Below are 15,958 nucleotides of genomic sequence, written 5' to 3'. Positions count from 1 at the left end.
ACTATCCTTCCAGACCACTAAGGAAGATGGCTGCAGGTGGAATGAGGCTCTGTATAAAGCTCATGACCCCAGAAGAATGAGACCCTCCAAAGGCATGTCCTCATCCCAGACCTAATTATTGTGGCCCGGGGATGGGGTTCTTTGTTAAGTGTAGGTCACAAGGTGCTGGGGTGGATGTGTTAGATCCGGGCCCATCTGGAGAAGTGGAGGGGGCTCCACAGAGGGAAAGCAAGGGGCTGGTGGAGATACTAAGCAGACAGAAACAACAGCTGGCATTACAAGTGCTATTTGCACGAGGGTCATCCAGGAGGTGGCAGGAGGAAGAACCAGCAACATAATCCAATTGCAGTCTTGGGTCTCTCAGACCTGCTGCAGGCCTTTCCACAAAGAGCTGAGAAGCAGGTCTCCGGCCCCAGGCAAGCACAGATCTAGAAGGTTCGGGAAGGAAGAGAGACAGCTCCTAGAGTCCTGATTTGCTCAAGGGTAGGTGGTGTCAAAATTCACCAGGCAAAGACCATCGGAAACACACCTGTGCTCAAAGCTTGTTTAGCTTGCTCCAGCGACGAAGCCCACGTCCTGGGGGGACCACGGAGCACGTCTGTAAGAGCGAGCCGGGGGCAGGCGGGCATCTTACGGGGTCGGGACATGTGCTGGGTAGTTCTGAGGAGAGGTGAGAGCGTAGAAGCCGTCCTGGGAGCGGGCAGGGAGCAGGGAGCAGAGGGTGGTGTTTATCTCAGGAGCCGAGCTGTCAGTGGTGAGAAGCAGCGGGCATTTCAGCGGGTCAGGAGGGGCTGTGTGTTCATCTTCGTGGCTGCAGAGTGCTGTCTCTGGCTCGGTGCAGACGTGGTCACAGAGTGGCCTTGTATGACCATTGTTTATATTCCGAGACTGTTGTTTATGTTCCGTGAAGAACATCGTGGCCCAGCTGCAGCCGAGAGCTCAGAGCCCTTTCGTTCCCTCTTCTTGGGGATCTCTGTCTCCAGCAAAAGCTGCCGGAGTCCTTCCCAGTCTCCGCCCAGGCTTCGCCCAGAGATCCTCTCTCCAGGGAGAGCAGGGCTCAGGGTGACAGCAGCCAGTGGCCCTCCGCTGGGCAGGCAGGGGGAAGCACTCGGGGGGCAGAATCTCCAACTCTTCCTGGGGCCTTACAGGGAGACGCTGGACTCAGCAAAGAGAGAGAAGTGTGTAAATTGCAGGGCTTCTCGGAGCCTTGATTATGCTTATGTGTCTTGAGAGAGAGAGACAAAATGGTGCTTTTTGACCAAAGACAGAGTTAGAGACAGAGGTAGGAGGGAGAGAGAGCCGGGCGGAGGCCCACAGGGACGGAGATGGAGAAAGAGGCAGGGGCAGGGGCAGGGGCAGGGGCAGGGGCAGGGGCAGGGGCAGGGGCAGGGGAGGCAGCGGTAGAGACTGGGCGGGAGGCCGGCGCAGGAGAGCGCGGGCCCCGGGCTGGGCAGGCGGCCGGGCCGGGTCGGGACAAAGGCTGGCGGGGGCGGGGGCGGGGGCGGGGGCGGGGGCGGGGGCGGGGGCGGCGAAGGCTCAGGCCGGGCGGGCGCGGGAGAACTACAAGTCCCAGCAGCTCCCGCTGCGGCCCTCGGCCGGCCCCCCTCCATCCCCGGGAGCGCCTGGCGGGGCCGCTGGGCCGAAGGGGCCGCCGGCGGGGCTTGCGGGCGGGGCGCTGGCTGCGGGCCCCCGGGGCGCCGGCGGGAGCGGCGGGCCGGGCAGGGGCGAGGGGCGCCGGGTGAGTGTCCCCGCGAGCGGGTCGGCGGACGAGGGCCCGGGCGGAGGGGGCTGGGGGCCCCGGTGCGGGGGGCGGCCCAGGGGGGCGCCCCCGCGGCGCACACCGCCGCCGAGGCCGGGAGAGCGGGGTCGTGGCGCCGAGCGAGGGGCCGGCCGCCCCCGGGCCTAGCGCGCCCAGACCGGCGCTGCGGCCCAGGGAGGGCCCGGCCGAGCGGGGCGCCTTCGGAAGGGAAGGATGGGGGCGCCCAGCTGTGGGCCGGGAGTCAGGACGCCCCTCCTCTAGAGGCGATCCAGACCCTCTGCCCAGAAACCCAGCGGGGCCCCGGCATTGTTCTCCGCGCCCCGAGCTGGGCGTTCTGGAGGCCTCTCCCCCAGGACCCGGTCATTGTCCCTCTCACTCTCACCCCAGTCTGGGAGCCACTTCCCTGGGAAGCGATCCAGGAACCCAGGAGGGACCTAGGCGTTGTCCCCCGCTCCGCCCCCACCTTCCAACCTGGGGCTCTGGGTAGAGGAGGTGACCTAGGCACTCCGCACCCCCATTTGTTTACCCACCCCCAGCCATGGGTTATGGCCAGGAGAGGTTCCCCCCAGCACCCAGCCGTGGGTGGGGAGCTTACGGCGTCACCTCCCTCAGGTCGTCCTGAGCTCCCCCTGCTCCCGGCGGGGTCCCAGCTGCTGTTTCTCCACCCCTTCCCCTACCGCCAGCCTGGAATTCAGGATCTCTCCTCCACGAAGGGACAGCAGTGCCCTGACGCACTGCCCCATACCCCAGCCATGCCGCCAGGCACTCAGGAGTCTCCTCTTCCTCCGAGTCGGCTCAGGGGTCCCCCAGTCACCCAGAGGGGCCACGGGTATTATTTCTGCCCAGCCCCCAGCTAGCGGTTAGAATTCAGAATCTTCTATCCAGTTGGGCAACAGGTACCCCCTCTATGGGATCCATGGTCTCCCTCCACTCCCACCCCACCCCCCATGTTATTCCCCACCTCCCACTCTAGCTTTAGGAACTGGCATTCGAGAACACAGGTGTTCCGGAACTGTGCGGCTTGGTATTCAGGCCGTCTCTTCCCCCAGGAAGTGAGCCAGGTGCCCCTGCACTCCCCAGGGCCCCCGAGCACTGCCAGATGTTTGTCCCCCTCACCCCCTTCTTCATCCCCCAGATATAGGCTTCTAAGTTCAGGATGCTTTATCTCTAGTACTTGAGCCAGAGGTCCCCCACTCTACCAGAAACCCCCAAATAGGCCACCTCCGACTATGGGACAAGAATTCAGGCCGTGGACTTAGAAGCAAGCACAGGATCCCGGACACCCACCCTCTTCCCCACGAGGGGTAGGAACCTAGGACTCTCTCTCTGCAGGACCCAAGCTTCCCACAAGAGGAGGAGTCCAGGATGGAGAGAGGGGCAGAGCCATGGAGTTGGGTACTGGAGACCTCCAGTGCCAGATCCCATGACTTCCGTCCAGGTGTGAGGCTGAGAAGGGAGGGGCCCCCATGTCCCACCAGGGTCTCTCCTCTTGCCCTGGCTAGGGCGAGTCACAAGTCTGCCTGCGGTCTAGAACAAGAAGGATCCGTGTGTATGCCCAGAAGTGGGTTTGGGGGCACAGCTTGGCCACCTATCCCATCCCTGCCCAGGCTCCAAAAGAGACCCCCTGCTCCCCAGAACCTACCTCTGCCCACCCTGTCCTCGCCCTACAGATCCTGCCCTGGAAGCAGCTGGCACCTCCACACCTGGGATGCGGCGCTCGGTCCTGGTCAGGAATCCAGGCCACAAAGGCCCAAGGCCTGCTTATGAAGAGCTTGGCTCAGACTCGGAAGACCCGGACCCCAGCCCCGAAGACCCAGAGCCCGACCTGGAAGACCTCAACGCTGCCTCTGAAGACGTGGACCCCGGCTATGAAGATCCAGAGCCCGTCTCTGATGATCTGGACCCTGATGCGGAAACTCCAGGCTCCATCTTGGGGACCCGTGCCACGGATCCCCAAGATCTCGACCCCATGTCTTCAAGTTTTGATCTCGATCCAGACGTCATTGGCCCTGTGCCCCTGATTCTTGACCCTAACAGCGACACCCTCAGTCCCCCGGAAGCCCCAGACCTGGACCCCCTCTCATCCAGCCGTCCTGCCACCCCGGAAGGCCTGGCCACCAGCCAGGCGGTGATCCCGGCCCCCGCCAGCCCTCCCCGGCCCTTCTCCTGCCCCGATTGTGGGCGAGCCTTCCGGCGCAGTTCGGGGCTGAGCCAGCACCGCCGCACCCACAGCGGCGAGAAGCCCTACCGCTGCCCCGACTGCGGCAAGTCGTTCAGCCATGGCGCCACGCTGGCCCAGCACCGGGGCATCCACACGGGCGCACGGCCCTACCAGTGCGCGGCGTGCGGCAAGGCCTTCGGCTGGCGCTCCACGCTGCTGAAGCACCGCAGCAGCCACAGCGGCGAGAAGCCCCACCACTGCCCGGTGTGCGGCAAGGCCTTCGGGCACGGCTCCCTGCTGGCGCAGCACCTACGCACGCACGGCGGCCCGCGGCCGCACAAGTGCCCGGTGTGCGCCAAGGGCTTCGGGCAGGGCTCGGCGCTGCTGAAGCACCTGCGCACGCACACGGGCGAGCGGCCCTACCCGTGCCCTCAGTGCGGCAAGGCCTTCGGGCAGAGCTCGGCGCTGCTGCAGCACCAGCGCACGCACACGGCCGAGCGCCCCTACCGCTGTCCCCACTGCGGCAAGGCTTTCGGCCAGAGCTCCAACCTGCAGCATCACCTGCGCATCCACACCGGCGAGCGGCCTTACGCCTGTCCCCACTGCTCCAAGGCCTTCGGGCAGAGCTCCGCGCTGCTGCAGCACTTGCACGTGCATTCCGGAGAGCGCCCCTACCGCTGCCAGCTCTGCGGCAAGGCCTTCGGCCAAGCTTCCAGCCTCACCAAGCACAAGAGGGTGCACGAGGGCGCGGCTGCGGCGGCTGCGGCGGCCACGGCTGCTGCCGCTGGCCTGGGCCTTAGCCCTGCTTCCATGTTGCGGCCTGGGCAGGCCTCCCTCCCGGGTTCAGATGCTGCCTCTGTGCTTGGTTCTGGCCTGGGCCCCAGCTCTGGCCTGGGCACGGACCCGTGCTCTGTGCTGGGCTCCCTCCCCGATCCCAGCCCCAAACCTGGCCCTGGCTCTGGATCTACCCTCACCCCTGATCCGGTCAAGTCCTCTGACGCTAAGCCCGGTCACGATGCCAATCCTGACCTTGTGGCCAGCCCTGACCACGGATCTGGTCACAGCTCGGACCCAGATCCTGTGCCCAGCCCCAGCCCCAACCCTGAGTCCCGCCCTGACCCCAGCTCTCCCACCCACGACCGCTCAGCCCTCCCTACCTGTGAGAATCCCGAAAGGGTGGAGGAGCGAGGGGCACTGCTGGGGCCTGACGGCTGAAGGGATGCCGGCGCCCGTGGAGGCCTGGAGAAGTTGTGTTGTGCAGTTAGTAAAATCCTCCCACTGCCTGCTGGCTCTGTTTCATGGTTCTTCGGTGTTCTCCCCCTTAATGCACAGCTCCTCGGAAGCGGAAGGTGTGGCCTGAGCCAGCCATGCACCTGGAATCCTAATGTTCTGGCTCCCCCTGACATCCTCCAAGCTTCCCCCATCCCAGCAGTTACCACTCTGCTCCCCCAAACCTGGTCGCCTTAGTGAGGAGAAGACTTACCCTGCAGGCGGTCTGAGCATCCCTTCCCTTTGGTTTACCTGATGGTGGGGTTTGCTGAAATTAGGAGGCTGATAATGGAGGCTGACCAGAAGCCATGGGGCAGTCCTGCCTTGTCTGTTCCCCTAACTTACCCCTTGCCCTTCAAAGTCCACATTATAGGTACACCACTGGACAAAGCAGGTTGCTCATTTATGCATGCAATAAACATCTATTGAGAGCTCACAGATACCAAATTTGGAAACATTTAACAATTACATGGCCTGGTACATTCTAAAGGGATATAAGACTTCTGATTTGGTTCAGGGACAGCTTTCTCATGGAAGGTCCACTGATTTACTCATCAGCACTGCCCAGCCTTGTGCTACGCGTTTGCATTTTCTCATTTAACTCAACAGCTCCATGAAGCAGGCAACTATGGTCGGGCATCCCCATTTGGCAAATGATGAAACCGAGGCACATGGACTTTAAGGGACTCTTTGGAAGACAAGAAATGGCTGTTGGCAGCGCCTAGATTTTAACCTGAATTGTCTGCCCATCTCCCCCGTCCCCCGTTGTGATCTTAACCATTATTCTCCAGGGCAAGAGTGCTCAAAGGCTCTGGGGCCATTGAAAGATGAACTAGGGGCCTGCCAGTGTTGCTCAATGGTTGAGCATCGACCTATGAACCAGGAGGTCATGGTTCAATTCCCAGTCAGGGCACATGCCAGGTTGTGGGCTCTGTCTCATCATTGATGTTTCTATCTTCCTCTCTGAAGTCAATACAATTTTTTTTTTAAAGAAAGATGAACTAAGGGAGGAGATGGCGGAGGATCAGAAGGCTGTAGGGAGTTTGTCATCTCAGAGAAACGGGAAGTCGCCGGCAGGTTCTGGGGGAGGACTGGTATGAATTATTCTTTGAAGATGGTCTGGCTGCGGATGCAGAGTGTAATGGAAGGGGTCAGGCGTGGGAGTCTAAGATCAGAGAGGAGGTTGCTGCAGTGGTCCAGGCCAGGAATGGTGGGGACTCTGGGCAGAGAGCTATAAAAGTGAGAATAAGTGGGCCTATTTGGGATATAATTAGGAAGTGAAATAGGATTTGCTAATAGGTCATGAGAGGGGCCGAAGAGGAAGGATTGGAGAGTAATCAGGAATTTCTGGGAGGATGGAGGGAAACAACCCTTAGAAAGATGTAGGGTCATCACTGGGCATCGCGGACATGGAAGTCAAGCTGCTGGCACGACGCAGGCATGACGGAGCCAGCCCACGTCCCAGCATCTTCCTCGCCCGTCGGCGCTAGGGCCGCGCGACCGCCCTCGGCCGGCCAGTCGCCCGCGTTGGTGCGCGCGCACATTGCTATGGCAGATGTGGGCTCGGCGCAGGGCTCCGGGGTCGCATCCTGTCACGTGCCTCCCAGGGCGCCCTGGGCACGTGATCGGGGCGCGAGTCAGCTGACGCGCAAGGGTTTGAAGCGGCACCGCGAGGGAACGAGCCCGCAGTGACAGCGGCGGGCGCTGGTGCCCTGGCTGCTCCGCCGCGCCCGCCGTGTCCGGCGCTCCCCGCCCGGGATGGCAGCCCCCGCGGGCTGGGGTGGCTCAGGTGAGGTCGCGGGCGGCGGGCGGCGGGCGGGCGGCCGGCCGGCTGCCCCGACTTGGGGCGGCGGAGTACTCGGTTTCCCTTTCCCCGAACTCCCGTGCTGACCTCGCAGCTCTCGGCGGTGGAGATTTGGGCGCCTAGAACCTGGGAGGCGGGTGGGCACCAGCTTCTCCGACACGGAGTGGCGGGGCTCGCGACGGCCCTTCCTGGACCCAGGCTGTGCTTAGAGTTCCTGGACTCCCACAGCGAGCGGGCCTCCGCCAGCCTCTCTGATGCGGGGCGGCGGGCTTCCCATCCTGAGCCTAGGTTGCGACTGCTCAGCTTTGCTGGAACTCGGCGGGCACCAGTTTCTCCATCCCGCACGAGACTCCCAGGATTTCCTTCCCCAATCCGGGAGGTGAATGCTCAGCTCTAAACTCAGGCCGAGGATTCGGGGGTTGCCTCCTTGAGCCTAGGCGCCTGACTCCATTTCAGAGCTCCAAACCCATGGCAGCTCAGCTTTCCTGAATTCAGGCGTTGGGTGCCCAGCCTCCAATCTCTTCAGTCTCCACCTCTCCGGGGGGAGCCCGGAGGAAGGCCCTTCGTGTTGATCTTCCCTTCTAGAGCTAGCTGTTTACACTTAAAAGGTGTCTCACTGGGAGGGTCTGGGAGGGGTTAGCTGTGATCCCCGCTAGAGAGGCCGGCCTACCCTCTGGCTTCCATCCAGCTCTCGTAGACAACTGCAAAAGCATCCAAACTCCTAAGGGACGGGTCCAGTCAGGAGCTGGCCGTCCCTGCAGAACGGGTTCTGGCAGCGGCCACAATCATCTTAGTGGCAGTGCCAGGCAGGGGGGCAGCCAGGTCCTGGGAAGAAGCTGGGTTCTCCCAGTAGGGGTGGGGGTGGGGTGTCAGGGACAGTTCTGGGCTGCTGTGACCAGCTGTGACCCCAGCAGTTGCTGAAACCTTGGACCTTCCTCTCAGGCTGGTCGGGCTTGAGGGGAACAAGCCGAGCTTAGAATAGCCTCGGACTCCTGAAGAATTATTGAGAGCCGAGCTGAGCTGCGTTGTCTCACTCCATTCTGGAAGCATTTTCAGGGTTTTAGCCTCAGGGGGAGACTTTTTTAAATTTCCACTTTAAAAAAAAATTGACTTCAGAAAGGAAGGGAGAGGGGGAGAGAGATAGAAACATCAATGATGAGAGAGAATCATTGGCTGCCTCCTGCACGCCCCCTACTGGGGATGGAGCCCGGAACCCGGGCATGTGCCTGGCAGGGAAGGGAAGACCAACTCCTAGTTCATGGGTTGATGCTCAACCACTGAGCCCCAGCGCCCAGGCTTTTTCCACTTTTCAGATGAGGGAACTGAGACTTAGGAAGGCGCCTGGGGTCCCCCGACCAGGAAGAGGCAGGTCTGGGATTTGGTCCTAGGGCTGTGTGATTTCCAGAGCTGGTAGCCTTAATGAAGATGCCATATTCGCTCACAAGCTGGCATACGGGCAGTGCTGTACTAACATTTGCCCACGCACAGTGAGTCTTCAGCAAATGCATTCCCTTATCGCCCTGATTGTTGGCATTCCCTTCTCCAAGCCTGTGGCTGTGAGAGCGTCAGCTGGACAGATCAGGTCATGATGAGTGGGAAGGGTTTTTCCAGAACATACTAGAATGTAGCTGAGTCCCATGTTCATGCCTGGGGTCTGGAGTTGGGCTGTGCCCAGGAGCCTTGAGTACCCTGAGAGATTCATTCTCTCCACACATCAACAGGAATAATGGTGGAATGTCCTGGCATTCTTACCACCTGACATTCTGTCACACTACCAGCCCTGTGATAAAGACTTTGTTTTTTTAAAAAAATTTTTTTAAATATATTTTATTGATTTTTTACAGAGAGGAAGAGAGAGGGATAGAGAGTTAGAAACATTGATGAGAGAGAAACATCGATCAGCTGCCTCCTGCACACCCCCACTGGGGATGTGCCTGCAACCAAGGTACATGCCCCCGACCGGAATCGAACCTGGGGCCCCTGAGTCCGCAGGCCGACGCTCTATCCACTGAGCCAAACCGGCCTCAGCGATAAAGACTTTGTAAGCATCAAATCCTCAACTTTCTGTGAGAGATGCTATTGCCACATTTTGCAGGTGAGAAATTGAGCCCAGAGAGTCTGGGTGCCCCGTCTGTGCCAGTGAGCATCAGGGTCAGGTATCAACTCAGGCCCTTTGGAGTCCCAAACTTGAATTTGCAACCTCCGAGCAGCACTGCTGCATACAGCCATAAAATGTAGATTTCCAGGTTTTCTTAGATCTCCCAGAATTCTTTCTTGGCTGGGATGTGGGATCTGCCTTCCTTTTGGGAGGTAAGCCTGCCTGGGTTCGGTCCCCACTGCTCTCTTCCATTCCCACAGAGACCGAGCCCCTCCTGACCGCCGGCCTCGGGTATGGGACCCAGGCAGGGCCTTCGCCGGCCCCTCCAGCCTCTCTGGAAGAAGAAGACCTCCGCCGCCGTCTCAAGTACTTCTTTATGAGTCCCTGTGACAAGTTTCGGGCCAAGGGCCGCAAGCCCTATAAGCTGATGCTGCAAGTGGTTAAGATCTTGGTAGTCACTGTCCAGGTGAGACCTGTGGGAGGCCCAGCAGGAATGGTCCTGTGGCCGCTGTGTTCCTTGAAGGAGAGTCTGGGAGTCGGAACCTCGTCCTGACCCCACAGCAGCATAATGACAGTAATGACAGTAACAATGGCAGTAAAAATCAGCAAACCCTCTGAGCTCTGTATGTGAGCAGCTCCCTTGAACCTCACACATGCCCCTATTTTGTAGATGAGGCAGCTGAGGCTCAGCAAGGTGAAGGGATTTGTCCAAAGTCACATGGCAACCAAGCACTGGGATTTGCTGGCACCTGAACCCAGGCAGTCTGGCGCCATGTTGACTCTCAAAGAGAACTGACCCCAGTGGCTGAACAGATGGTTGCCCCCTTTCCCATGCCAGGCTCTGTGCTGGGGTCTTGTGATCCCAAGATGAATCAGACCCTGCCCTGCCCCTGCCCTAGGGCGCTGTGACTTTGGACATGTGACTGTGCTTCTGATTTCCCCTTGGTAAGGGCCCCAGCACTGTGGTACTTATCCTGTAGGTCTGGGTTCAGCATGGAAGTTGGCAAACTTTTCATGAACATTAGTTGAACATTTGCAACCTCCGAGCATCACTCGGAGGTAAACGTTTCATGAACATTAGTTGCTACCCTGTGAGTATGAGTGCCACTGTGTGCTATGCATTGGGAACAGATGGTGGGCATGGAGTGGGTCCTCTACTCTTCCTCCTTTCATGCATCGAGGGAGGCCCCATCCCAGCAGTGCCAACCCCCTGTCACCCCACCAGCTCATCCTTTTTGGGCTCAGCAACCAGCTGGCAGTGACATTCCGAGAGGAGAACACCATTGCCTTCCGCCACCTCTTCCTTCTGGGCTACTCTGACGGGGCGGACGACACCTTCGCGGCCTACACGCGGGAGCAGCTCTACCAGGCGATCTTCTATGCTGTGGACCAGGTGCGGGCAGCCAAGGGCAGGTGCGGGCAGCCAGGGGCGGGTGGGCAGGGGGTGGTGATGGGGCTGATGGGCCTCCCCTTCTCTGCCTGCAGTACCTGATGCTCCCTAACGTGTCGCTGGGCCACTATGCATATGTACGGGGCGGGGGCAGCCCCTGGGCCAATGGCTCAGCCTTGGCCCTCTGCCAGCGGTACTACCACCGCGGCCACGTGGACCCAGCCAACGACACCTTTGACATCGACCCAATGGTTGTCACTGGTGAGTGGACGAGGCAGGGCTGAGCTATTGGGGGTCCCTGGCTGCTGGGATCAAAATCCCAGCTCTACCCTCATCCAGGAGACGGGGTTGTCTTGAGTATTAATAATTTGATGTATGCAACGTGTCTAGAAGAATGCTTGGCATGTAGAAAGAGCCAGGTGTTATTAATAGCATTAATCCACTATTTAGGGGATTACAGAGCTCCGGGCCCTAGTGTCTGTGCAGGGAATAGACATACTGGGCCCTAAACCTGGGGAAACGGGGCACAAACAACAAATGTTCAATACAAAGTGAATGAGGGAAGGGGTCTCTCAGGGACTCTGGGAGACTTGCCTGTACCTCCCCCATCCTGTGCCGCTTCCCTGACTCCCTGTCCTCAGATTGCATCCGGGTGGACCCCCCTGAGAGACCCTTTGTGCCCCCCAATGATGACTTCTCTCTCTTGGATGGCAGCACCAGTTACAAGAACCTCACGCTCAAATTCCACAAGTACTGCCCGATGGAGGGGGTCGCCCAGGGCTGGGCAGAGGGTGGGGGAGGCAGGAGGCCAGGTGTTTTGGGGCCCCCTGGCAGCCACTTCCCTGAAGGTGGGGGCAGGGCGGGCCAGGCGATGCCTGCTGAGTGATCACTTCCCTCTGCCAGCTGCAGAGTCAGCGTCGGGCAGGAGTGTTGGCACTCCGGGGCCCGAGGGAGCAGTGGGGCTCCCTCCCCCTCACCAGACCCCTCCCCGCAGGCTGATCAACGTCACCATCCACTTCCAGCTGAAGACCATCAACCTTCAAAGCCTGATCAACAATGAGATCCCAGACTGCTACACCTTCAGCATCCTGGTGAGCCCGCCGTGTCCAGAGTAAGAGCACGGACCCAGCCGTGATCCGGGGTGGGAGCAGGACTTCTGAGCTCCAGCGCTGGGGACCCGTGGCCGAGGGCCACATGTGGGTGATGAGAACCTGGAGCTAGACAGACCATCCTTCATGCAGGTCTGGGAGCCCAGGCCTGTCCAGCTTACTCTGTATCCCACCACAGATCACGTTTGACAATAAGGCATTCAGCGGACGTGTCCCCATCAGCCTGGAGACCCAGGTCCACATCCAGGAGTGTAAGCACCCCAGTGTCTTCAGGCATGGTGAGCCCTCTAACCCTAGACCAGTGATGACCAGGGGCCCTGAACTGCCCAGGGATTTCAAAACCCCAGACCAGCATCAACCAGGGACCCTGACCTACCGAGGGATCCCTGAACCCCAGACCCACACTGACTGAGCTTCTAACTCAGAATAGCCATGAGCCCGCTTGACCAGCCCAAACCAGCCCTGCAGTCCCCTTGGCCTGGCCCGGCCCCAGCCCTGGCCTCCGAAGGCCCCAAGCTACCCTGGCTCTACCCAAGGCCCCTCCCCACAGGAGACAACAGCTTCCGGCTCCTGTTTGACGTGGTAGTGATCCTCACCTGCTCCCTCTCCTTCCTGCTGTGCGCCCGCTCCCTGCTCCGTGGCTTCCTGCTGCAGAATGTGAGAGCCATCCCAGCGTCACACGTGCCCAAACCAGTCTTGCCCAGTTCTGGGGCCGTAAGGGCTGTGGGTGGCACGTGGCTCCCGTGCCTGGAAAAGCCCTCACCCCGCCTGCCTCCTGCAGGAGTTTGTGGGGTTCATGTGGCGGCAGCGGGGCCGGGCCATCAGCCTGTGGGAGCGGCTGGAATTCGTTAACGGCTGGTACATCCTGCTGGTCACCAGTGACGTGCTCACCGTCTCGGGCACCATCATGAAGATCGGCATTGAAGCTAAGGTGGGTCCTGCCCACACCTCGCCCGGGGCCCCGGCGGCCCCTTCCAGACCTTGGCCCCTGTACTGCCCCCGATGCCCACCTGGGGCCACATTCCCCAGCCAGATGTGGTTGACACTGCTCCCACCCCTAGAACTTGGCCAGCTACGATGTCTGCAGCATCCTCCTGGGCACCTCGACGCTGCTCGTCTGGGTTGGTGTCATCCGCTACCTGACCTTCTTCCACAAGTACAATGTAAGCCTGTGTGGGTGTGCAGGCCGGGCCCGCCCTCCGGTTGGCAGCCACATGTCCCCCAGTTCCCACCTCCCAAATGCATACACATGCGCAGTCACCAGCCCCTGCGGAGGACCCGCCATGAGCCTTTTAGCCCTATACCTGCCCACCCAGACGTACCTGTCACTGAATCTGAGCAGGGACCATGTGAGCCTGCCCCCTCAGCGGAGTACAGTTTCAGGGCACCCTCAGCTCCAGGCTCCCCCTTCTCAGCTCCCCAGCTGTGCCCTCAGCCAGGCCCTGCCTGCTTCACCCGTGCGCACCGACGACCAGGGTTGTGGTCCTGCCCTCATCAGCCATCTGCCCGCTGCAGATCCTCATCGCCACGCTGCGGGTGGCCCTGCCCAGCGTCATGCGCTTCTGCTGCTGTGTGGCTGTCATCTACCTGGGCTATTGCTTCTGCGGCTGGATCGTGTTGGGGCCCTACCACGTGAAGGTAGGACCAGCCAGGGCTGGTGGGGGTGCACAGGGCCCACAGGGGAAGGTTCTCTGGCTCCCTTCCTCCGAGCCTGCGTCCCAAGCCCTCAGCCCCTGGTTTATCTCCCACTGACCTGGCCACACTGCGTGACCCTCTGTACTTGACCAAGAGGTCTGCAGCGGTTCTGCCCACTGACTCTGGCCTTATGACCTTATTGACGTGATGACTCTAAATGACCCCATTGTAACTGCTGATATTCTGCCCACTGTCCCTCTGACCCCTAGTAACCCTGGCCTTGACTCTAGGACATTGTCAGATGGCCCCATTGTAACTACTAGTACTCTGCTGTCCCCTCTGACTCCCAGTACCCCCCCACCCCAGCCCCTCCGTCCCTACAATCCCATTGACTTCACTGCCTGGCCACAGTTCCGCTCGCTGTCCATGGTGTCGGAGTGCCTGTTCTCGCTCATCAATGGGGATGACATGTTCGTGACGTTTGCGGCGATGCAGACGCAGCAGGGCCGCAGCAGCCTCGTCTGGCTCTTCTCCCAGCTCTACCTTTACTCCTTCATCAGCCTCTTCATCTACATGGTGCTGAGCCTCTTCATCGCGCTCATCACCGGCGCCTATGACGCCATCAAGGTCAGCCGCACCTCCCCTCCAGCTCGCCTCCCCATGGGGCCAACCCACATCACCCGCAGCTCCAACCTGGGCTCCGTGTCCCTTGGAGGCCACCACAGTGGGGTCTCAGAGGACAGGGCGGGGTGAGGAGGGAGGGACCCAGGGAGAGAACGTGGGAGACTCTGAAAGCCAAAGGAAATGGTGGCTCGAAATTAGGGGTCACAGGTGGGACTGATGTCATGGGCTTACCTGCCACATTCTCAGTTTGATCAAGGTGAGCTCCGGCCAGGTAGGGTTCTGGAGTCGGCTTTTACCAATAGGGGCACCAGGTCGTAGAGTTTCAGTGACTTATCAAGGTGAGCAACTGAGTGGTGAAACCAGGCTCAACCCAGGAAGCTTTGCTCCTAACCTCTGCCCTGTGGGGTGGCAGGCAGGGGAACTGTAGTTGTCCTGTAGACTGGAGGTTGGGGGAGAGAAAAGGGTGAGAGCAGAATGTGCGGGTGGCAGGTAGGCAGCATTCTTTTTAATATGTTTTTATTGATTTCAGAGAGGGAGAGAGATAGAAACATCAGTGATGAGAGAGAATCACTGATTGGCTGCCTCCTGCACTCCCCCCACTGGGGACGGAGCCCACAACCCAGGCATGTGCCCTTGACTGGAATCGAACCTGGGACCCTTCAGTCCGCAGGCCAACTCTCCATCCCCCGAGCCAAACCAGCCAGGGCAGGCAGCACTCTTTTAGCCGACATGTCCTAGGGCCTGTTGTGAGCCAAGCCCTGTGCGGGGCCAGGCACCTGGGAAACAGGGGAGGTGTGCACAGTCTGTCCAGGGCCAGCGGGCAGGACGGAGAGTGCACGAGCAGAAGTACGATCACTGCTGTGAGAGCTAGGAGGGAGGGCAGTTTCTACAACCTGCCGTTCCATACGAGTCTCTAACTCATGGGACTATTTAAATTTTGATTTTAATTAAAATGAAATTCAATTCCAAAATTCAGTTCCTCACTCACACCATCCACATATCAAGTGCCCAGGAGCCCATTGGCTAGCGGCTTCCAGATTGGACATCCTAGAATCAAACCTTTCCGTCATAAAGCTCTAGATTGAGAGGTGGGATCCCAAGTGAGGGAGCACCAGGGGGGAGGGGCACCTGGAGCAAAGGCCACGTAGCCTGAAAGAACGTGGGGGAGAGATGGTGGCTTCTTCCCGAGGTGGGAGGGCAAAGGCTGGGCTCGCTGAAAGCTGCGGTGATCGCCCACTGAGGAGTAGATGGGGCGCCACCTGACCCAGATGCGGGGTCACACATCCCACGCATCCAGGAGTCGGGGAAGGTCTTCCTGGAGTCCAACCATGACGCACAAGGGCCCAGAGGGGGGAGCCCGCTCGGAACAGCAAGGAGACCCAGGTGGCGGGGGAGGGCAGATTCAAGGGGCCCCTTTCACGCTGGCCACCCCGCACCCCTCCGCAGCACCCCGGCGGCACGGGCATGGAGCCCAGCGAGCTCCAGGCCTACATCGCGCAGTGCCAGGACAGCCCCACCTCCGGCAAGTTCCGCCGCGGGAGCGGCTCGGCCTGCAGCCTGTGCTGCTGCGGCCGGAGCAGGAGCAGGAGCAGGTTCGATCCCCTGGGAACGGGGAGGGCTGCGGGGGACTGCCGCCTGCCTGCCCTTGACACTGCTCTCCTCCAGGGACGCCTCGGAGGAGCGACCGCTGCTGGTGAACTAACCCGGACCACAACGCCCGGACAGGAGCCCAGGACTGCGGGGGGCCGTGGCTGGCTGTTTTTAGGGTTTGCTTTTAAGGACTGGCTCTCCGGCACCCTGTGAAGGCATGGGCCATTGGGCCGGACAGGCGTAGGGTGGATGTTAAATAAAAAGGGGAAATACACGTTTTGTTCGCATTTCTAGCGGTAGGTGCATTCCAAGAGCCCACTCGTCTTCAGCCCCTTTAAGGCGTCGCCACACTCAGCATGGCAGGCTCCTCGCGACCTTCCAAACATGGCGGGGCTTCGCGCCTCCGGCGAATAACTTAAAGGGGCCGTGCTGGGGGTGGGAGGAGAGACTAGCGGTGTGAGCGCTGAGTGCATCCCGGCTGCGGCCTCTGGGTGCGTCCGGGTTTCCATCACCCGCTTC

General features: G+C 60.3%; 2 protein-coding genes across 2 annotated transcripts; both read left to right on the top strand.

Moving 5' to 3' along the window:
- The first annotated feature begins 1,569 nt into the window (after window positions 1-1,569).
- Window positions 1,570-5,171, top strand: ZNF358 (zinc finger protein 358). Its single transcript, XM_079772349.1, has 3 exons — window positions 1,570-1,738; window positions 3,092-3,197; window positions 3,430-5,171. Exons 2-3 carry the CDS (start codon window positions 3,125-3,127, stop codon window positions 5,133-5,135), a joined length of 1,779 nt encoding a protein of 592 aa, XP_079628475.1. The 5' UTR covers window positions 1,570-1,738; window positions 3,092-3,124; the 3' UTR covers window positions 5,136-5,171.
- Window positions 5,172-6,770: 1,599 nt separating this feature from the next.
- Window positions 6,771-15,713, top strand: MCOLN1 (mucolipin TRP cation channel 1). The gene is made up of 14 exons (XM_079773189.1): window positions 6,771-6,978; window positions 9,352-9,557; window positions 10,317-10,484; window positions 10,577-10,742; window positions 11,123-11,231; window positions 11,476-11,572; window positions 11,769-11,868; window positions 12,141-12,247; window positions 12,372-12,521; window positions 12,652-12,753; window positions 13,106-13,228; window positions 13,637-13,852; window positions 15,296-15,441; window positions 15,515-15,713. The coding sequence occupies exons 1-14, from the start codon at window positions 6,948-6,950 to the stop codon at window positions 15,549-15,551; spliced, it is 1,758 nt and encodes a 585-aa protein (XP_079629315.1). The 5' UTR covers window positions 6,771-6,947; the 3' UTR covers window positions 15,552-15,713.
- Window positions 15,714-15,958: the final 245 nt, after the last annotated feature.

The sequence above is a fragment of the Cnephaeus nilssonii genome, assembly GCF_951640355.1.
Source record: "Cnephaeus nilssonii genome assembly, chromosome: 5".
Taxonomy (NCBI): Eukaryota; Metazoa; Chordata; class Mammalia; order Chiroptera; family Vespertilionidae; genus Cnephaeus; species Cnephaeus nilssonii.
This window is presented reverse-complemented; position numbering and strand designations above follow the sequence as displayed.